The sequence below is a fragment of the Balaenoptera physalus genome (assembly GCF_965194825.1).
Source record: "Balaenoptera physalus genome assembly, chromosome: 11".
Taxonomy (NCBI): Eukaryota; Metazoa; Chordata; class Mammalia; order Artiodactyla; family Balaenopteridae; genus Balaenoptera; species Balaenoptera physalus.
The window spans coordinates 62929433-62952770 of record NC_138896.1 but is presented as its reverse complement, the minus strand read 5'-3'; the positions used below and the strand labels follow the sequence as shown (position 1 = coordinate 62952770).

General features: G+C 47.9%; 1 protein-coding gene across 1 annotated transcript; it reads right to left on the bottom strand.

The window, feature by feature from the left end:
* Positions 1–1587: 1587 nt before the first annotated feature.
* On the bottom strand, positions 1588–15694 carry SLC22A14 (solute carrier family 22 member 14). The gene is made up of 10 exons (XM_082412883.1): positions 15239–15694; positions 14418–14521; positions 14048–14202; positions 12949–13117; positions 8835–8955; positions 8473–8570; positions 8011–8225; positions 6059–6167; positions 5248–5451; positions 1588–3452 (listed from the first exon to the last, which is right to left on the bottom strand). Exons 1-10 carry the CDS (start codon positions 15686–15688, stop codon positions 3302–3304), a joined length of 1776 nt encoding a protein of 591 aa, XP_082269009.1. The 5' UTR covers positions 15689–15694; the 3' UTR covers positions 1588–3301.
* Positions 15695–23338: the final 7644 nt, after the last annotated feature.

Below are 23338 nucleotides of genomic sequence, written 5' to 3'. Positions count from 1 at the left end.
GCCATGACTAAAAACAAAGAAAAAAAGATCCCGGGACTTCCTGGTGGGGCAGTGGTTAAGAATCCACCTGTCAATGCAGGGGACACGGGTTTGGGAAGATCCCACATGCCACGGAGCAACTAAGCCTGTGCGCCACAACTATTGAGCCTGTGCTCTAGAGCCCACGAGCCAAAACTACTGAAGCCTGAGCGCCTAGAGCCCGTGCTCCGCAACGAGAAGCCCGCATACCACAACGAAGAGTAGCCCCCGCTCGCCGCAACTAGAGAAAGACTGCGCGCAGCAACGAAGACCCAACGCAGCCAAAAATAAATATATAATAAGTAAATAAATTTTAAAAAGAAAAAAAAAGATCCCACATGCCACAACAAATATCCTGCGTGCCGAAACTAAGTCCCAGCGCAGCCTAAATAAATAAATAAATATAAAAAAGAAAGAAAGAAAAAAGCAAAAATGGCCAAGAGGGACTTCCCTGGCAGTCCAGTGGTTAAGACTCTGCACTTCCAATGCAGGGGGCGCAGGGGGCACATGTTCGATCCCTGGTCAGGGAACTAGGATCCCACATGCTGTGCGGCGTGGTCAAAAAAAAAAAAATGGCCAAGAAACTTGACCAAGTACTTCACAAAACAGGGAGTCCAAGGGGCCAATAGATTTATGGAAATGCAAGTCACGTGTGTCGTTTTACGTTTTCTGCCAGTCACGTTAAAAAAAGTTTAAAAAAATAGGTGCAATTAATTTTAATATTAACTCAATATATCCAAAATGTTATCATTTTTACACATAATATAAAAAATACTGGTGACATATTTTTTGGGTTTGGTTTGGTTTTTATACTAAGTCTTTGAAATCCAGTGTGCTTTTTACACTCACAACACATCTCAACTCCGACTACCCACATTTCAAGCCCTCGACAGCCATATCTGGCTAGTGGCTAGCCTATGGTCTGTTAAAGTATACAATGCCAAACTCTAGGTAATATTAGCCATTGATCAGATAAGCAAACTAGGTCCTATCTGGAACTGACTGACAAATCCTGGCCACCTAAGGAATATCTAAGTCAAGTAGGGGTGTACTAGGTCTTACCGACAGTCACATCTTGTGGCCATTCTGCCCCATCAGTTTTCTGTCCTGACCCATCTCCTCCTCCTGTTCCCTGCAGTACTGGCTGAATGCTTCCAGCAAAGTAATGTGAGATGAGGAGTTTAAGCATAGCTAATAGGGGCTTCCCTGGTGGCGCAGTGGTTAAGAATTCGCCTGCCAATGCAGGGGACACAGGTTCGAGCCCTGGTCCGGGAAGATCTCACATGCCGCGGAGCAACTAAGCCCGTGTGCCACAGCTACTGAGCCTGCGCTTTACAGCCTGTGAGCCACAACTACTGAAGCCCATGTGCCTAGAGCCCGTGCTCCACAACAAGAGAAGCCACTGCAATGAGAAGCCCATGCACCACAAGTAGGAGTAGCCCCCTCCCGCTGCATCTAGAGAAAGCCCGCACGCAGCAATGAAGACCCAAAACGCAGCCAGTAAATAAATAAATCAAAAGAAAAAAAAAAGAATTATTATATAAAAATAAATAAATAAATAAATAAACATAGCTAATATGTTGGCCATCAGAGCTCATAGACAGGCCTCCCACAGAAAGAGCAAGGGAGGCCTTTAAAGTATCCTGTCGTCCTGTGAGCAGAAACTTTTCGAGACCTCTTTTTCTGGGCCCTTCAAACCCCTCTTTGAAGGCAATCCTGGGAAACTGGGTAAAGAACAAAGAAATCAGAAAATGGTATTTTAATACATTTAGAATGGATAAACAAGGTCCTACTGTATAGCACAGGGAACTGTATCCAATCTCCTGGGATAAACCATAATGGAAAAGAACATAAAAAAAAAGAATGTAAGGACTTCCCTGGCGGTCCAGTGGTTAAGACGCTGTGCTTCGCTGCAGGGGGCCCAGGTTTGATCCCTGATTGGGGGAACTAAGATCACGCATGCCACGCAGCGTGGCTAAAAAAAATAGAAAAAAAAAAAAAAAAGAATGTGTATATGTGTATAACTGAGTCACTTTGCTGTACAGCAGAAATTAGCATAACATTGTAAATCAACTATACTTCAATTTAAAAAAAAAGAAAATGATATTTTAAGAGGAAGGCCTGGCACCAGCTTCTTGCTGTCCTGAAGCTTGGGAAAACATGCCCAAAGCACTGTGCTTGGGCCAGGGTACCGGAAGCTGTGCCCTGCTGCCCTGCTCTCCAGTTCTGCCCGGGAGACCCCGGGCTCCGTGAAGGCGGACATTCTTTTCTCTCCTTCCCGCAGAAGCTCCAGCGGTTAGCACCTCCCTGCAAGCTGATAATGAATGATCTTCCAAATAAACTGAGCAGGGAGAGAAGAGCCCACCCCTACCCTCAGGAACTCTCCTCTCAGGGAGAGAGGAGGTGGAGCCCAGGGCCTGACCCAAAGGTTTCCAGGTCTGACCAGTGGATGAGGAGTCCTGGGCCCTGCCTCGGGGAGCCCCCACGCTGGCTGGGAATGCAGACTCACCCTCAGGGCAGTCAGGACTGTGAGCTGGGGCTTGAGGGCTTATCCTCAGGGTGGTGGAGGTCAGAGGCCAGCCAGGATGGAATCATCAGGGGAGACACCCCGCTCCCCACTCCCTGAGGATGAGACTGAGATAGGTAATCCCCAAGGCCGTGCTTATCTGGGAGCAGCAGAGGGAGTGAGAAAGCCCTTGTGCCATGGCACAAAAGGGAGAATTTCTCATTATTCCTTTACATTCCACCCCTGCCTCGGCAGGTGAACACACACACAGCGGGGCTGTGGAATCTGTCCTCAGCCTGCACCTGAGTGGGGAGACCACCCACACTAGCGGACGCCTGGGCTAAAAGATGTGGGCAGCGTGGAGGCGAGTGGCGCCCTTGCCCACTCCCGGCCCTCACAGACACGGCCCCCCCACACCCCCCAATCAGACAACCCCTCGTTGTCCTCAGAGGTCAGCTAGGACATTAAGGACTCCGAGAAGCCTGTCTGAACCACTCTCCTCCTGGCCTGGGCCTCTGGGTCCTCCAGACACAGACAATTCTGACCTAGTTGTCTCAAGTCCAACATGGTACCTTTATTGGAATGAATCACACCCTAGCTCCCCGAGAAGGGGCCATTTTTGGATCTCCAGGGCTGGCCTCGGGGCAGGACTGACCCTGCCCCCACCAAGCTGCACTGGGACCGGAATTCATGGTCTGAGATCCACATCCCCAGATCCTGCCACTCAACTCCAGCCCGAGATCATCTGGGGGCCTGGCCCTCAGTCCTCCTGTTTGTCTATTTCCTCTTCTCCAGTTGCAAAGACAGGTTGGAGAGACTGTCTTGGTCCATATTTGTCATCATGGCGTTGAAAATGGTGTTCCTGGCCACTTCCTCTGTCACATCGTCACATAACATGTCCTCGCTCGACATGTCCTCGCTCATGGTCCTGAAGAAACCATTGGAGAAAAACTCATGAGCTGCATCTTTTTGGGAGCTGAGAAAAGCAGCACCGGCCAGGCCTGGCTCTGCATTCCTGAGAGGTGGGTCTTTCCCACGCCTTGGCGGGTCCCCAGCCAAGCTTCGCCACAAGCCCGTGAGGGACCCTCACCTCCAGGAGCAGACCTGTTCCGTCTCCCAACCCTAGTCAGACCCTTCACTCTTCTGCATCTTTGGGACGCTGTCCACCATCTTCATCACGAGCATTTACTGAGCACTTGCCTCGAGCCACTGTGCCAACCACTTTATTATTTTTTAAATTAATTAATTAGTTAGTTATTTTTGGCCGCACCATGTGGCTTGTGGGATTTTAGTTCCCTGACCAGGGATCGAATCTCTGCATTGAGAGTGCGGAGTCCTAACCACTGGACCGCCAGGAAATTCCTCCAACCACTTTATATGGGTGTAACTTTCCCAAATCCCTATGAGACAGGAAGGCTCAGCTCCATGTCTTTACCTCTCTGTGCCTCAGTTTCCTCACCTGTAAAATGAGGGATAGTGACAGGACCTACCTGTCACTATTGTATGTGGTGGTTGTTAGGATGAAATGTGAAAAGGCATGTATCTAGAACAGGACCTGACACATGGTAAATGCTCCATACAGGTTAGCTATTATTATTACTATGTTATCATCCCATTTTGCAAATGTAGAAACTGAGTCTCAGGAGTATTAGGTAACTTCCCTGTGCACATGCTAGGAAGTGTTAGCAGAAATAGAAATCCAGACCCTTTGGCTCCAGAGCCTGTGTTCTTACCTACTATGCTGTCACTCTGCTGCATGGCACTCCCCCTCTCTACAATGGGGCAAACGCCTATTCATCCTTCAAAGCCCTACTCAAATATCACTTTCTCTGGGAAACCTGCCCCAACTCCCCAAACTAAAGTTCCTCCCTCCTGGGGTCCCTATACGTCCTGTACGTCCCTCTGTCAGAGTCCATTGGTGATAACTGTTTGCATATCTGTCTCCCTATAAACTACGGCTTGCTTAAGCCTAGGGACCTCTTACCTCTGACAGTCCAGCCCTGGTACAATGCCTAGCATAGGTGGTGTCAATGAGAGTTTGCAAAAGGAGGCAAGGAGCAGGAGGATGGTGGGGAGGAGGGCTGAGGAAGGCCAAAGGCCCCTGTGCTATTAGCAGAGGACATTGTAGGACATCAAGCAGCCTCTGCCCCTCCCTGTTGCTCAGGTCCAGGAAGAGAGTTCTGGGCTTTGCTGGCCCAAATCCCAGAAGGGATGGTTCTACCAATCATGACAAGCCTTCTCTGGGGGCACTTAGGAGACCAGAGACCAGAAGTGCCCATGAAGCAGTTGGGTGGAGCCCATTTCCCACATGGGGTCCTGGGCTACTGGGGCCAAGAGGCCAGAGTCGTAAATCAAGACTGGGTCCTTTGTGAGGAACTGGGAGTTCAGAAAGGAATGGAGAGGTACTCAGAAAGCTGGTTCCAAGCCAGTCCCCTGTGCCCTGGGATGGGAGGGAGCCCTGAGTATTTCCAAGGGCATCACCCCAGTCCAGACAGGCACCAGGGAATGAGGAGAGAAGAAGACAAGGCCCAGGCTGGGTCAGGAGAGCCAGGCAGGGTGGGAGCTGGCAGAGGCACGTGGCAGCATCCAGTAGAGCTAGGGAGTCTGCTGTGGACATAGAGTAGCCTTTGTATCATAGGCCCTTCTGGCAAAGGGGCAGGGATGGACAGTGCTTGAGAACGAGGCCCTGTTCTGACCAGAGCCCAGAAGCCTCACACACCTACCTTCTCTCTGGGGGAAGGTGCTCCAGGCTGTCAGGGATGGGCTGATCTTGCGTTTCTGGCAGCTTGAAGCAGAAGAACAAAGCCACGAAGGCTGAGATGCAGCAGAGAAAGACGGGTAGGATGGCGATGTTCTGGTTGACGACTATCAAGGATGAGATACCTCCAGCCGCCCAGACCAGAGTCAGTAGCCCCAGACCTGTTGCCCTGGAAGGGGAGGTGAAAGTTCATTTGGGGGCTTCTTGGGCCCAGAGACTGGGTAGGGTAGAAAAAGGTTTTAGGGAAAACCCCACACCCCTCATCTCCACCCTGTCCCAACTCACTGTGCAATCTTGGAGAATTTAGTTCTTTACTGTTGCAAGGGAGGTAGTAGTTTCTTCATGGGTTCAGGAGTGGGAAAAGTAAGACCACACACCATAGCGTGGGTATGCGGGGGTGGGTGGGGAGGAGGATACTGCAGCCATCACCAAGGGCTCCCGTGGAGAAGGGCCTGAACCTCAGAGCGGCCCAGTCACATTTCAGGCCGTCAGTGCAAGTCAGGGACTGGAGTCAGACCGCCTAGGTCTGAATCCCACTTCTGTCACCTGCTATGTTTGACCTTGAACCAGTGTCCTTATCTCTCTGATTTCCTGTCTGAAATAGGGTTAATGATGGCGTTAGGGAGATTTTTTTGGTGAGGGTTAAAGGGAGCAACCCATGTAAATTGCTTAGCAGGGTGCCTCTCACGATTGCCCAATCTCAGCTGCTGTTATTCATCTTGCTACTGCCCCACACTCCCCATGCCCCCACGGCCATCACCCACCAGGCCCCCTACCTGAGGACAGTGGGGAGGAGCTCAGAAGTGTAGATGTAGAACACGGTGACCGTGGCGGCCAGGCTGAACTCTCCAAGCACGATTATCAAGACCAAGGGGGATTTCAACTCTGTGGTCAGACAATGTGGCCACCTGAGTCTGTGGCCATCCTTCCCTCGGGGCAGGTTGGGGGGCCTGCCCACCGGCCCTCCCTCAATCCCTCTTAGAAGGCATCTGAAGGTCCACCCAGACCACCTGGTCAGCTGGCCAGTAGACTCAGAGGAGGGTCAGTCTGCTAGAGGCCCAGCCAGGCCGGGAATGAGTACATCTGCAGTGGGAGAGTTGGTCAGTGGAGTGGGACCTCTGTGGCCTCTCAGGCCACCATCTACTGAGTGGGCTCAGCTGTTGCACCTCTGCCTCCCTGTCTTCCACATGTTCACCCAGACACAGCTTCACCCGCCCCACGGCCAGCACCTCCTGGAGCGTCCACTCAGCCCCAGGCCTGCGCCTTGTGTGCCGGACTCCCTGCTCAGGGCTCTCCCCACTTCCCCTTCATCCTCTGCAAGCCTGGTCCCTGGGGCCTGAACAGCTAGACATTCCAGGATGCCCAACTCCAGACGTGTACATTGGAGGAGGAAGAAAAGATCCTGGGAAACGCCCTTCCTCAGGCCTGGGGAAGCCGGGAGCTGGACCCCCTGCTCACTGACCTGGTGCCAGGAGTTTCAGCTCCTTTCCTATCAGCGTCTGCTGGACCCTGCCCTAGGCCTCCCCACTCCCCACTTTGGGTCTGGCCTTACTTGGCTCTGGGATGAAATCGGAGATCTAATTTTATATATTGGGGATTTTCCTCCTAGTTTCTCTCACACATTTGAGAGTTTCAGACATTTCTGCTTGACTCATTATAGACCCACTTTTTTAAAAAAACACCAAACAATAGAAATTGAACAATGGCTTTGTTTCCCCCATCTTGTTTTAGCCTGTCAACACTGCCAACATCTGGGAGAGGAAGAGTCCAGGTCAAGACACACAAAATTCCAGATCCCAGGGAAAGTGAGGGAACCCCTTGAGGTGGACCCCGGATGCAGGCTCCGCCATCCCGGCCCCAGAGGCTGAGGGGGCGCTCGTGGTCAGCAATTCTGATCAGGTGAATGAACACTGACATCTTTTATTTTTGGCCATGGCACGCGGCTTGCGGGATTAGGATTAGCTCCCTGACCAGGGATTGAACCCGGGGCCCCCTGCAGTGGAAGCTCGGAGTCCTAACCACTGGGCCGGCAGAATATTCCCAACACTGACATCTTAATGTCCACGTTCTCAGCCCTGCCACACTCTTCTCGCCTTGTGACCTGGAGCATATGCATTGTCTTAGGGTTCTTTGAAATTCTGAAAATATTGCCAGCCCGCCCTCCCATTTCCTTCCCTAGTTCTGAGTTGACAGGGCGCAGGGCACTGTGCCCGCCCTGGGAAGGAGTGGCCTCCATTCAAGAATTGTTCCTGAGAGTTTGGCCCAACGTTACGCTCAATCTTCAGCGGGCAAGTGATTTTTTTCCTGGTGAGACTACAGATGAGACAGGGCAGGGGAAGCAGTTGAAGAACTACTTTGGCTGCATCTGTTCACATTTAATTATTGACAGGAGTTGGAATCAGGCAGAAGAAGGCTGCCCGCTCTCCTGCACAAGGACGATTCCTCTGGACAGCACGTCCTCCCTTCCCAGGCCTCTGGGAGCTGCAGGCGCCCTGTTTGGGATACCCGCCTCCCCTCCGAGAGGGCAGTGCTCTAGTGAACGGCCCCTGCTCAGGACATGCCAGGGCCTCTGTAGGGCAGGTGGGCTGTGGATGCATGAGGCTAACTGCCAAGGTGTTCTGTTGGCTGGATAGGGGCAGGAGGCAGGAGGGAGGGGTTTGAGGAAGCCGGAAGGCTGGGGCTGCCATCGGGGGTGGGGGGTGAAGTGGGAGGTTAGGGGAAGCTGTACCTGCGGGGAGCAGAAGGCTAAGGAAGCACGTGAGGGCGCCTTGGAGGAAAGTCAGAACCAGGCTTCGCTTCCTCTTCAGCTGCTCAAGGAGAAAGACGCAGCAGAGCCGGGCGGGCACCTCCATCATGCCAGGAATCACTTGTGCGAAGTGGGTGTTCACTCCCAGTTCCTTCATCCTGAGGCTCAGCATATAATAGTTGCAACCGATAGCAAACCTCGAATTCATTGCCAGAAGAGAGACACTTAGAGAAAAAGACACAGGAAGCCGGGGCCAGGAATAAAGACAGAGGCAGAGGAGAGCGCAGCAGGGCGGCAATGGAGGAGAGAAATGAGCGCAGAGATCTGGCTTCTGCAGGCCGCACCAGGGTCCTCAGGCCACGCTCCCCCTGCAGCCTGCCCACGCCCACTGTCTCCTGTACCCCTGGCCTGCAAGGCCGTTCACAGTCCCTGCTGGGTACTCACCACATGCTGCACAGCACCAAGGTCACCTTGCGGAGGTGCCTGTTGCTATAGAAGTCCAGGATAGAGGCCGTAGTCACCTTCTTTCCAGGCAGCTGCAGCTACAGGGCCAAGCAGGACCAGCCAGAGGCAGGGCCGAGACCCCAGCTTGCTCCTTCCCCCAACAGAACTCACAAAGTCCGCCTGCCCCCCACAGGGCCAGCCTGGCCTCTGTCTTTCCCCTGGCAGGGCTTGATTTTGCTGTCACCGTACTCCTCAAGCAGTGGGCTGGGGACACCCTTTGGGCCGAGGTCCCATCTGAAAGGATGAGGAGGGAAGAGTCCCTTGCATAGCCCCCTGCCCTGGTCCCATTCTAGGCTTCTTACCTTATCCAGCAGACTTAAAGGAATGGTCTTCTTGTTCACACCAGCTGCATAGCACAGCACCTGCTTGGCCTCTTTCAGCTTCCCTTTCATCATCAGCCACCGTGGGGACTCTGGGAGAATCCTGCATGGCCCGCCCCTCTCTTACCCATCACTCCAAGATGCCCCGCAGACCCACGTTGGCACCATCCCAGCCTCAGCGGTGGCCATCCTGCTCCAGCATGAGGTGACTCAGATGTTGGAGGCCCTGAAGGCGACCATCAACCTTGGCCTCCCACGCCCACCTCCCCCACCCCCCCCGGCAGTCAGCCTGTCCCCTGCCCAAGCCATACACAGTACCCACTGCTGCTCAGTGACACCCTGCCCACTGACTGCCTCTGCACTACAGCTTCCTTCCCTCGGAGCCACCTCTAAGAGCTGTTTTCTATCTTGGAGGTTGTCCCCACCTGCCAGGCATACTGTCCTCCCTGTCCACACCCTCTATTAGAGCCTCGTTCTTGTAGTTGGGGAATTCTCCTGTTTCCTCTCCATCTCCTAATAGCCTGGAGGGTATGGGGGTAGGACCCCAGGTTTGACCCCAGGGCCCAGCCCCTGCCTAGGTGAATGGAGGTCTCCACTCTGGCCCATCTCCTCCCAGCCACACCTCCCACTGCCTTTGACCTCAAAATAACCCTAGGCCCTTGGTTCTTCCCAATGCTACCAGGTTGAAGAATCCACACAGATTAACATTTAAAGCACTTCTTAAGTGCCCTTATCTTATCAGTTTGTTAATCCCCCCCCTCCAAGCCCCGACCTAGTATGATTATTCCCATTTTATTCTCAGCCTCAGGGAGTAAGGGCTTGCCCAAGGTCACAAAGTCAGAGCTAGTATGAACCTGATAAGGCACTCTTGACAAAACTATGCCATCAGTCCCTGCTGTTTTCTTGCAACTGTCCCTCCTCCCGCCCCAGCCTGGACTCTGTGGCCGGTCACTGTACACACACACCCAGGGCTCTAGAGACAACGTCATCCCCTCTACCTGCCCCTGTTCCTATTCCCCCCGACCCAGGGGCCAGCAACCAGTCACCCTGTTATCCTTCTCCACTCTAAGGCTGCAAAACTGTCCTCAAGAAAGTCACCAAGGGACTTCCCTGGTGGCACAGTGGTTAAGAATCCGCCTGCCAATGCAGGGGACACGGGTTCGAGCCCTGGTCCAGGAAGATCCCACATGCTGCGGAGCAACTAAGCCTGTGCGCCACAACTACTTAGCCTGCGCTCTAGAGCCCTCAAGTCACAACTACTGAGCCCACGTGCCACAACTACTGAAGTCTGCGCGCATAGAGCCTGTGCTCTGCAACAAGAGAAGCCACTGCAATGAGAAGGCTGCGCACCACAACAAAGAGTAGCCCCCGCTCGCCGCAACTAGAGAAAAGCCAAAGCGTAGCAACGAATACCCAGTGCAGCCAAAAAATAAATAAAAAAATAAATTAAAAAACAAAATTCCAAATGCTATCACGAAAGAAATGAAATCAGAGAAAAGGAAGAGCGGTATAATCGAATGTAACATGGAACTTTTTTGCCTGGAATTTCAGCTAAGTCCCAAAGCTAGTAAGAATGGCTGATAACCTCACCTTCTAAAGAGAGGTGTTACCACATTCAGGACAGGACTTATTAAAAAAATAATAATAATACAAAACAGCCCAGCAGCCACCTCCCTCAGCCACCTAGAAAGGCTGGAAATTTCCTGTTCATGGAAGTGAGAGGGTCTTGAATCTCTTCCCCTCCCCATGTTGCTCATCAACTCAAGCCTGGTGAAGGGCACTGCCTTAGAGAAAGGGAGTCTGTCCTTCCATCCTCTGGCTGGAGCTTGCTGATTCAGAAACTTGTGGGCTTGCCCTGGTACCTGTACTCTAGACAGAAGAGTTTCTGGTAGAGTCCTTGTGTATCTCCTGAATTTGGAGGATTTACACAAACCCAGAGACTGGGGTCCCTTCTCCCTCTGGGTATGGTCAGGCAGGAGGTTGGTGGCAGCAGCCCACAGTGGCAGCCTGGGGGGGTGGGGGCCAATGAGTTTTTAGCCAAGTGGACCCTGATGTCCTGAAGGCACCCCGTGTGCTAGGGCGAGAAGACCTCTGCAGAAAGAGGCTATGGGGTGAACTGCTAGGGACAGGAGCTGGAGGAGGTCACAAAGACAGTGCCTAGAGCATTTGGAAATGCCAACACTCTGAAGACCCGCAGATGGGCTCCTGGGGCATTTGAACATCTGCCCTACGGAGGACACTGACCATTGATAACACATCTTTTGTCGTTTTTCTCTGGTGCTGGGAACCTGAAAAATCAGAGCAGGGAGACAGAGGAGGAAAGCAAAGGTCAGAACAGACTAGGCTGAGCTACCTAGCCACCAGGGAGAAGGTATGAACTGGATATAAGACCAAGTTTTAAATGGGGACATGACTGGATTTTTTAATGACTGCCAGTGAAGCTTAATGATCAAAATGAGACTTTTTCTTACAACCAAGAATGATGGGAAAGAGATACAACCTGCCCAAGATATTGTCAAGTGTCAGGCAAGGGAGAGCTGACAGGACATGTCTGCAGGTAGTGGTTGAAGAAAAATTGTGTCCCATTCAATAAGCTGTCTACTCATAGAATGTAGAACTATGTAGACATCGGCCGGAAGAAAGCCCTAAGGGAGATCAGTGTGATGGCTTCTGGGAAAGCATCTGAGGGCTGAGGGGAGCTGAAATTGTTGACTTGTTTTTCATCACAAACCTTTTGATACTACTTAATTTTTAACCATATGCATCAATTTCATTAATCACATTTTAAAAAATGTTTTAAGATCAAGTCATGAGGGAATGACATATATACACTAATATGTATAAAATAGATAACTAATAAGAACCTGCTGTATAGCACAGGGAACCCTACTTCACTTTGCTGTACAGTAGAAACTAACACAACATTGTAAAACAACTATACCTCCCCCCCACCAAAAAAAAAAGATCAAGTCATGAAACCCTCTTTCCCAGCTACATGCCATGCTACCTGGCATCAGCTGGGTCCAGGTCCTCACACTCGTTAGGGGTACCTCAACAACTGTTAAAGCTGGTCTCCAGCTTCTGCACAATTTGGAAGGTCTCCAAGCCACCTATGTGCCCTCACTTTTAACTGGTAACCCCAATTCTTACAATCCATATTGTGTACGGTGCAGTGGTTAAAATGCAGGGGCTTTGGAGCCAGACAGGCTGAGTCAAATCCCAGGTCTCCCACTTTTTAGCTGTGTGACCTTGGGCAAGTTATTTTGACTCCCTGAAGCCTCTTCCCTCACCCCTCTCTCCAGCCTCTGGGACATGAGACTCACGCCCATCTTGTAAAGATAACATGTGATCATGTCAAGATTCAATATGATCATTTCTTCACCCAGAACTGCCTAACCCTTAACAAGGTGATTTCAGCTTGCTCCCTCTCACCTCCCTATCTGCCTTCTCTTCCGTTCCTCTCCTTTTGCCACCTGCCCATAGTAAGCAGTGCCATCTTGCTCTTGTGCCCAGTCCCTCCTCATTACTCCTGCAAGTTTTGCTCCAGCAGTTGTCCCTTCATAGCTTCAGTCTTTCAGGTCTGTGACCCCCCTACAATTAAAAACCTCAGAGACCCTTCCCTGACTCTGCCTTGGCTGCCCACAGACGTCCTCACTTTCCCCCTGCCTGCCTCAGCCCAGCACTGGGAAAGTGTCACCTCCTGGATGGATATATTTTTTCAGTTCCTCCTCCTCACTCCTCAACCTCCTGATGCTCCACGGAAGCCACGTCAAGGTCACTAAGGCCAACAGACCCTTCTCCAGCCTCACCTTTCTTGCCTTCAACCCTGACCATTCCCTTGTCCTTGAACTCTTGCCTTTCAACACCTTTCCTTCTGGTTTTCTGACCACCTCTCTGACATCTCTTTGAGGATCTCCTCTGATGGGGTTAATGCTGGGGTTCCAGAGGCTCTGCCCTTGGTTCTTTCTCATCTCATCCCATACACTTTCTCCCAGGGAAAATCCCACCAACTCCAGCCCTTCAAGGACCCTCCACACCCCTCAATCTCCAGCCCATCAGACCCATCCCTGTGCATGCCCTGTATTCGTTTGCTCACCAGATATAAGAGATGAGGGGGAACACAGGTGCCCCACCCACCAGAAACAGCAGCCGCCAGTGGGGAAGGCTGTAGGCAAGTCCCGTCAGGAATATGACCCCCATAGCGAAAAAGCAGTGTCCCAGGATGATGGCGTGGGCCCGGTGCATGCCCACTAGCCACTCAGTGACTGTGCAGAGGCCAAGAGGACAAAATCATAATCAGCTCAGGGCACCCAGGGCTGCCCCTGCCTCCAGCCTTCTGAGATGCCCCAGCCCTGCTCAGGGACCGGGTTTCTTCTGCCTGCTCAGGATCCGAGTCCAGAGACAGCACTTCAAAGCCAGGCAGAGTGCCTCTGAGCCCCCAGGGCACACTTGCCTGAGCTCCAAACCACAGACATAGCCTCCAGTCTGTCCTCACCTTGGCTGTTCTCTCTGAACACCTCCCCCCCTGACCACACGCCTGTCACTGAGAAGCCCTGGCCCTGGGTACAGTACCTCACATGTGGCCTGACACAGGCAAGGCAAGACATCACTGTCCTTGTCTTGGCTCTTAGTGCATCAGTGCTTTGGCCACCTAGACCTCGGCCTTTGTGGAGGACCCAGTTCCCTCTGGCTGGGCTCTGAAAATTTCCCAATGAGAAGCGGGAGCAGGGTTCCCCAGCAGGTTCCATACCAGGCCACGGCAGCTGTGAGGCTGAATAAATGTACGGGCACTTGGGAATTTTGCATCACACAGGCCTGGGGTGGAATCCCAGCTCCTTCACTTAACTGCCGTGTGACCCTGAGCAAGTTGGTTAACTTCCTGAGGCTCAAGTATCCTCCTCAGCTAAAGGAATAATAGATTAGTGCCTACCGAATAGACAGTTGCCAGGATGAAAGGAGGCAATACATATATATAGAGGGCTTAGCAGCTACCTGGCCCAGGTGGGGGAAGCAAGGGGTATGAAGGGGGGATGTGTGGGGTACCAGGGGGATGATGGTGCAAGGGCAGTGTGGGCACAGATTCTCTGGCATCTCTAGGCCTCCACAGCCTGCCTGACTGGGCCACAACTCCCCCTGTCCTGCGGGCTCCCAGTAGGTACACGCGCGCCCCCGTCCCGCCCCGCCCCCCGCCTCACTTAAAGACGCGCTGCTGATGGCGTAGCCCACCGCAGCTTGGGATACGCCGAAGCGGAAGAACAGATATTGGTGAAAGCTGTTGACAAAGGCTGTCCCGAAGCCGAAGATGATCAGCCCCAGCAGCGACAGCAGGATGCTTGGGTGGCGGCCCAGCCTGCGCATGGAAGGGAGGGGAGACTGTGCCAAGTGCATGGACCTATGTGGCTGGCCCCAGCCCGCTCCCAGCACCAGAACCAGGCCCCGAGCCTACACCCGCCTCCGGAGGGCCCCTACCCTTGCCTCCCCTAAACTGAGACTCTTCGGCTCTGAATGGCCACAAGGAGGAGGCAGGGGTGTCCCGGGGCCCAGAGCGAACTCCGGAAGACTTACTTGTCAGTTATGAACCCGAAGAGGAAAGACCCTGTCAAGAGTCCCGCCAAGTACATGTTCCGCACGATTTCCGGGTTCGGTTCCTTGCCACACACCAAGTCAAACTGGGGGTTACATGCAGGGATTGGCCACAGGCCTCCACCCAGGGCCTTCTAGGTCGAGACTGAGCCTCCACCCAGGGTGGGCCTTTAGGCAGAAGGGGCCTGGGACAGGGGCAGGTAACTGTGTGTGCAGCATGCCTCAGCTCTGTTACCTCTGCATCCCATCCTGCATCTGGCAGACTCTAGGAGTTAGGCCTGGAGAGAGGGACCAGAGACACAGGCCGAGAAGGGGGTTGGGTGAAGAGGTAACCGAGCAAAGGCCAGAATCACCCAAGACCCTTTCCCAAATACAGATGCTAGGCCTCACCCTAGAGAATCAAACTGGGCAGGTTTGTGCTGTGAAGGGCCCAGGTAGCAGCTTAGGCTGAGAAACTCCATAAGAGGTACCAGATCAAAGATGCTTCTTTCCCCAGTTCCCTAATTTCTGTGATTTCAGAGGGCAGAGCCACAACTACAGAAGCAATTCTCTCGGCAGGTGACAAACCCTGCCACCTGACATCTGCCCCTACTCCCCAATCTACTCTAGCTTCCTGGCTAAGACCTGTAAGACCAGGGCTGGGCAGCAGGAATCCTGTTTCTGCCCTGGCCCTGCCTCTGCGGGTTGACCTTGGGCCAATTGCTTCCCCTCCCTGAGCCTCAGTTTCCCCACCTGTTCAGTGAGGGTGAGGGCAAATCTCTGGGGTCCTGGGTTAGCTACAGACGACTCAGGACAAGGCACACCTCATTGATCAGTGATCGCTTCTTGACCTCAGGATAGATCCACCCATCTTGACATGAGTCTGTGCGGTTGAGGCCAAAATGAACGATGGAATCCAGATCCCAGTCCACAGGCAAGTACATGAGGCAAGTCAGGAAACTGCCATTGGGTGCTCGGGGCAAGGTCAGATTCAGCCGTTCAGACTCCGACAGGTTGGGGCCCACTGCCAGTATCCAGCTGCTGTTGCAATAGGGCTTCTGTGGTGTGAACACGAAGATGTCAGCAAACAGGAAAAAGGCAGACAGGATGTTGGGAATGAAGGTGAGGGCCACCAGCCTCCGCTGGAATGTGCCAAACTCCCCTACTGCATCCATGATGGTGGCAAACTTATCATCTTGCTTGGCTTCTATGGCCCTCAATCTGCGTAACAGCATGTCCAGAGAACAGGAACGGGGGGCTTTCTGCTGCCTCATGTCGGTGGAAGCTCCTGAGATGATGCTGGAATTTGAACTCTACCTTGAAGTTGTTTTCCTTTGCCATCTGTTCAAAGAGAAGATGCAGCTCAGTCTTCACTGACACCACTTTTCAGATATCAGAGACCAGTGTGGGAGGCACTGGCCAGAAACTGGCTTGAAACAGTTTGGATTCCAACCTTGATGTTCTCTGTACTTCCCTCCTTTGCTTCTGAAATTTCTTAATTTGTCCCCCATTGGCCCACCCATCCCTGATGTGTATAGAGCACTTAAGATTTTTTAATGTTTTAGAAAATGCTCTGCTTCTGTTATCATGGATGACTAAGTTCTGAGGAGCTCTCCTGCAACTTCCCCACAATGGAAACTTTGTTTACACACACACTGAGGCACCACCAGTCTTGCAAAAGGTAGGAGAGGTCTCCAGGGACCATTCCTTAAAAAAAACAAAACAGGGACTTCCCTGGTGGCACAATGGTTAAGAATCCGCCTGCCAATTCAGGGGACACGGGTTCGAGCCCTGGTCTGGGAAGATCCCACATGCCGCGGAACAGCTAAGCCCGTGCGCCACAACTACTGAGCCTGCGTTCTAGAGCCACAAGCCATAACTACTGAATCCCGTGTGCCTAGAGCCCATGCTCTGCAACAGGAGAAGCCACTGCAATGAGAAGCCCGTGAACCGCAAGGAAGAGTAGCTCCTGCTCCCCGCAACTAGAGAAAGCCAGCGCGCAGCAACGAAGACCCAATGCAGCCAAAAATAAATTAATTAAAAAAACAAAACACACACACACACACACACACACACACACACACACACATCTGGCTCTGAAGTGGCCATGAACTGAGGCCAAGGTGGGTGGCTGCAAGCCTTGGCCACAGAGGTGAGGACATAGGGCTGGTGCCATGGGGCACCAAAATGGTAGGGTGACAGACAGCAGTAGAGAGCCAAGCTGGAAAGGCAGGCGGAGGGGAGGAGTGAGGTAGCAACACTGACTGTTAGGATATTACCTTGGAACAGCAGCAAAATGCGGAAACTAAGCGGGGCTGAAGAGGTCCTGGGTTGGGGCACCCCTTGGCTACCAGCAAAAGCAGATGCAGGTCTTCTATGAAGGAAAATTTCTCCAAACTAAGCTTGCAAGGCTCTCACAGATTAAGATCAAGCCAAGGGCTCAAAACAAATATTACCTAACCCACTAGAAGTTAAGTCATTCTGAGAGTAAGAGATGGAAGTTATAATTACAGAAATGGACTTATAACCAGAGGCAAAAAGCAGACACCTTTGGAGGGAAGACACAACTTCTAAAAATAAAAACTATTGAATAACAAGTTGTTGAAATAAACACACTAAAGGGAAGGTTAAATAGATTCTACACAAAGATGAATTAGAAGATAGAAGATTTAACTGTTCATCTAGTTGCAGGCCCAGTGGGAGAAAGAGAGAAGTGATATTTAAAGAGATAAAAGCAATCCATTTTCTAAAATTTGAAAAACATGAATCCTTAGAATCAGGAAACAGTGTATCCCAAGCAGGATAAATAAAAGAGAAACCCACTGTAACAAAGCTGCAGAACACCAGTGACAAAGAAAAGATTTTCAAAAACATCTAGAGAGAAGATAGATCATGGACAAATGAGCCATGTCTACAGACTTCTGTTAAGAAACGGAAGTTGGGGCTTCCCTGGTGGCGCAGTGGTTGAGAATCTGCCTGCCAATGCAGGGGACACGGGTTCGAGCCCTGGTCTGGGAGGATCCCACATGCCGCGGAGCAACTGGGCCCGTGAGCCACAACTACTGAGCCTGCGCGTCTGGAGCCTGTGCTCCGCAACAAGAGAGGCTGCGATAGTGAGAGGCCCGCGCACCGCGATGAAGAGTGGCCCCCGCTTGCCGCAACTAGAGAAAGCCCTCGCACAGAAACAAAGACCCAACACAGCCATAAATAATAAATAAATAAGTTAAAAAAAAAAAAAAAAAAGAAACGAAAGTTGTGGACAACATATCTGGAGGAATTTTATCTTAAAACTGACCAAACCCATATTGTGTAAGATAAAACACTTGAATCATTGAGGATCCAAGGTGTGATCTGAAGTCTGTGACATTTTCATAAGGGTAAAATGTTACCACTACTTTAATTACTGTTATAAATAGCTTTATAATGTTGAAGACTCATTGTTTAACTCTAAGACTTTTGAATTTTCTTTTCCTTTTCTTTTTTTAAAGAAATAACCAAAAGTTGCTAAGCAACAAGGAAACCAGAAGAGAGTGAAGAGTATCTTCAACATGTTGATAGGAAATAACAGCCAACCTAGAATTGCTTACTCAGCAAAATTATCTGTCAAGTAGAGTAAAATGAAGAGAGCGATAGTCAAAAATTGAGGAAGCAACAGATCTGATTTAATGGAACTTCTAAAAGATAAGGAGAGGGATGCTCCAAATAAAATAAAATGTATATGAAAATGCAAAATCCTAAAATAATACAAAATTCAAACAATTAGGAATGGTTTTGGTGGGAATTCCCTGGCAGGCTAGTGGTTAGGACTCTGAGCTTTCACTGCCAGGGGCCTGGGTTCAGTCCCTGGTTGGGGTACTAAGATCCCACAAGCCTCACAGCATGGCCAAAAGAAAAAAGAAAAAAATAGTTTTGGAGCAGGAATATACAGTGTAGTGAAAAAAAAGAGTTCAGAAACTGGATAAAAGAGGAACTCATCAATGAATGGGTCTGGAACCATTGGGCAAAAAAAAGAGAATAAGGAGGAGGAAAATTATGTCAAGACGACAAACTGATAGGCAGTGATGTGCAATCAAAATGGTAAACATGTAAGCAAATCCAAATACTGATTGCATTAAATAATAAAAGCTCTGTTCAATTGTGGAGTTAAAAAAAAAAGGTAAAATGGTGGGCAGCAATAATATATTTCAGGATGGAGATGATGAGAGCTGAAGTATCTTAAAATCTTTCTATTGTTCAAGGTGTAGGAGAAAGACACCAAGGTTTCAAAGTTACTTTTTTCAGTTTTTTTTTTTTTTTTGGCCACACCGCGCTGCCTGGCTTGCGGGATCTTAGTTCCCTGACCAAGGATTGAACCCATGCTCCCTGCAGTGGAAGCACGAAGTCTTAACCACTGGACCACCAGGGAAGTCCCTCAAAGTTACATTTGCATGATAAAATTTTAAGGATAACCACTACAATAATATAGCTAGAAAACAGTAGTGGAAAAAGATAGGCTAAAGGGAAAAACAAAACCAAACCTCAATCGAAAAAGTGAAAAAAGGAAAAAAAGAAACGTAGAAAAAGTGGATTTCAGTAATTGTGACTGGAAAAATGAATCAAAGTATATTGATTATCGCTAGTTAAAAGAGATAGTTGGATTGAGCTTTTTAAAAATCAAATTAATATGCTGTTTTTAAATAGGGTGGCCGGGACTTCCCTGGTGGTACAGTGGTTAAGACTCCGCACTCCCAATGCAGGGGGCCCAGGTTCCATCCCTGGTCAGGGAACTAGAGCCTACATGCTGCAACTAAAAGAGCCCGCATGCCGCAACTAAGACCTGGCGCAGCCAAATAAATAAGTAAATATTTAAAAATAAATAAACAGGGTGGCCAGTATTTCCCAGAACATACCCAGTTTATGTCTTTTATGCTTGTGTAATTATTCATAGCGCCCCCTTTCCCTCTCACAAGTGTCTTGATTTTGATGACAACTTGGTCACTCTGTAAGAAGGCACACTTAAAGCATAGGGACATGAAAAGGCTGAGAGTTAAAGGATGGAAAAAGTTACATTAGGCAAACAGTAATCAAAAGAAATCTGATTTAGCTATACTATTACCAAAACAAAACAAAACAAAAAACCCATAAAGTATCATTAATAGAGAGATTCATTATCTAAAGACAAAAGGTTCAGTACACCAAAAAATTAAATATATATGACCTAATAAATGTCTTCAAATATATAAAACAATAATGAGTATAACTCATAGGAGAAGTTGATAGCTCTAATATCATAATGAGAAATTTCAATGCACCTTTTCAAGGGGCCAAAATGTAAAAACTTAGCAAAGATAGATTATTTTAATAACACAATTAACAAGATTAAACTAATGACCATTTCTAAAATTCTGCATCTAACAACTAGAGAATACACATTTTTCTCAAGCCTACTCAGAGCATTTGCAAAACTTCATCACGCACTAGGCAATAAAGCAAGCCTCGACAGAAATTTTCTTTTTTTCTTTTTGGCCGCACTGCACGGCATGTGGGATCTTAGTACCTCGACCAGGGATCGAACCCACACCCTGTGCATTGGAAGCAGGGAGTCTGAACCACTGTACCGCCAGGGAAGTTCTCATGACAAATTTCAAAGAATAGGCATCATATAGACCTGTCTTCTGACTACAATGTGATTAAATTAGAAGTCACTAACAGCTTAATAATTTAAAATTCCGTATGTTTTTCATACATGTGTAATACAGTTACATTCATTTATCACAGTCTGCATTCCATCCTGGGATCCCTCTATCTCCTAAATGATTTTTTTTCTTTAATTTGTATATGGTAAGGTTCACTCTATGGGCTGTAAAGTCCTGTGGGTTTTGACAAATGCGTGGAGTCATGTATCCACCATTAGAGTTTCAGACAGAAGTCTCACTGCCCTAAAAAATCTGTGCTCCACCTATTAAACCCTCCTCTCTCTTCTCAAACCCCTGGCAACCACTGATCTTTTTACAGTACATCTTGCTTTTTCTGGAGTGTCATATACCTGGAATCATACACGATATAGCCTTTTCAGACTGGCTTCTTTCACTCAGCAGTATGCACTTAAGGCCATTCATATCTTTTCATGGCCTAATAGCTTGTTTTTTAAAAATCACTGAATAATATTTTTCAATGTATCCACATAATACAGTTTGTTTATCCATTCATCAATTATTGAAGGACATCTTGGTTGCTTCCAGTGTTTGGCAGTTGTGAATAAAGCTGCTATAAACATTTGCATGCAGGTTTTTGTGTGGATACTGTTTTCAGATCAGTTGGGTAAATACCTAGGGACATGAATGTTGAGTCATATGGTAAAACTGTTTAGCTTTATAAGAAACTGGAAACTGTCTTCCAAAGTGGCTATACCATTTTGCACTCCCACCAGCAATGAATGAGAATTCTTGTTGTTCTGCATCCTTGCCAATTTATTTGAATTTAGCCATAATAATAAATGAGTTCTTTTATTTAGTTTTTCATTCTTTTAAGTTGCAATTCCCTAATGACAAATAATGTTGAGCATTTTTTCATATGCTTATTTGCTATCTGTATATCTTCTTTGGTGAGCTATCTCTTCAGATCTTTCGCCTGTTTTTTAAATTGGGATGTTTACCTTCTTACTGTTGAGTTTGAGTTATTTGTATATTTTGGATACAAGTCTTTTATCAGCTATGTTTTGCAAATATTTTTTCCAGTCTCTGGCTTGCCTTTTTATTCTCTTAACAGCATCTTTTGCAGAGCAGAAAGTCCAATTTGGGACTTCCCTGGTGGTCCAGTGGTAAAGAATCCGCCTTACAATGCAGGGGACACGGGTTTGATCCCTGGTCAGGGGAATGAAGATCCCACATGCCGCGGGGCAACTAAGCCTGCGTGCCACAACTACTGAGCCTGCGTGCCGCAAACTACAGAGCCAACGCACCCTGGCGCCTGTGCGCCACAACTAGAGAGAGAAAACCTGCACACCACGGCTAGAGAGAAGACTGTGCACCACAACAAAGAGCCCACGTGCCACAACTAAGACCTGACACAGCCAAAAATAAATAAAATAAATAATAAATAAATCTTAAAAAAAAAAAGTCCAATTTATCAATATTTTTCTTTCACAGATTTTGCTTTTGGTGTCATATCTAAAAATTCATTGCCAAACCCAAGGTCACTTAGATTTTCTCCTATATTGTCTTCTAGAAGTTTTATATAGTTTTGTGTTTTACAGTTAGGTCTATGATCCATTTTGAGTTAATTTTTGTAAAGGGTGTAAGATCTGGGTTTACATTTTTTTTTACATTAAATTTTTGCATATGGTCATCCAGTTATTCCAGTACCATTGTTGAAAAGACTATCCTTTCTCCATTGAATTGCCTTTGCTTCTATGACCAGTTGACTATATTTATGTGGGTCTATTTCTGAACTTTCTATTTTGTTCCATGGTTCTATGTGTCTATCCTTTTGCCAATACCATGCTATTTTGATTATGGAAGACTTTATAGGAAGTCTTAAAATCAGGTAGTGTGAAGCCTCCAACTTTGTCTTTCTTCACTACTGTGTTGGATATCCAGGTCTTCTGCGTTTCCATTTGAACTTAAGAATAAGTTTGTTGATGTTTGCAAAACAGCTTGCTGTGTTTTTGATTGAGATTATATTGAATCTACAGGTCAGTTTGGGAAGCATTGACATCTTACCAACAATATTGAGTCTTCCAATCCATGAACATGGAATATACATATACTTTTTCTAAAGTTTATTAAGTTTTATAAATATATATTTTTAAGTTAATAAAACTTGTGACTATCTCAGAAGTCAAAGAAGAGATCATAATGAAAATTTTAAAATATTTATAAATGAGTGATAATATAAATGCTTATAAGTGAAAACTATAAAAACTATAAAAACGTATACCACCCATATCAAACCTATGGGTGGTATAAAAAGTGGTACTCTGTGGGAAATTTATAGTTTTACCTGCTTTATAATAGAAAATCAGAAAGACTGAAAATTAATAAACTAAATGCCCATCATAGGAAGTGAAAAAAGAACAAAATAATATAAACCTAAATAAATAAAGAGATTATAAAGTTAAAACAGAAATAAAGGAAACAGGAAACAATAATAGCAAGATATGGAAACAACATTAAGTGTCCATCAATGGATGAATGAATAGAGAAAATGTGGTATATATTTATATATACAATGAAATACTATTTAGCCACAAGAAAAAATGGAAATCCTGCCATTTGTGACAACATGGGTGGAGCATTATGCTTGTGAACAGACAGAAAAGGACAAATACTGTATGGTATCACTTATATGTGGAATTTTTTTTTTTTTAAGTCAAAACTAGTGGAAACAGAAAGTGAAAGTGGTTTCCAAGGGCTGCGGGTGGGGAAATAGGAAGAGGTTGGTAAAAGAGGAATTATTTTCAACTATAAGAGGAAAAAGTTCTGAGGATATAGTGTAAAAACATGGTGACTATAGTTGATAACACTATATTGTATAATTGAAATTTGCTAAGACAGTAGAACATAAATTTCTCACACACACACACACAAAGATAAATATGTGAGGTGATGGATGTGTGAATTAACTAGATGAAGGGAGTCCTTTTGTAATATATATGTATATCAAAGAACCACAATGTACACTTTGACTATCTTACAATTTTGTATGTCAATTTTACATTTAGCTTTATGCTAAAATTTTTTTAATGTTTCAAATGATCAATTTTATGTTAGGTATATTTTACCACAATAAAAAATGTTTTAAAAATATGTGCAAGGGTATTACCTGGAGGTCCAGTGGTTAGGATTCAGCACTTTCAGGGCTGTGGGCTGGGGTTCAATCCCTGGTCAGGGAACTAAGATCCCACAAGCCACGCAGCAGGGCGAAAAAAAAAAAAAACAGTGCAA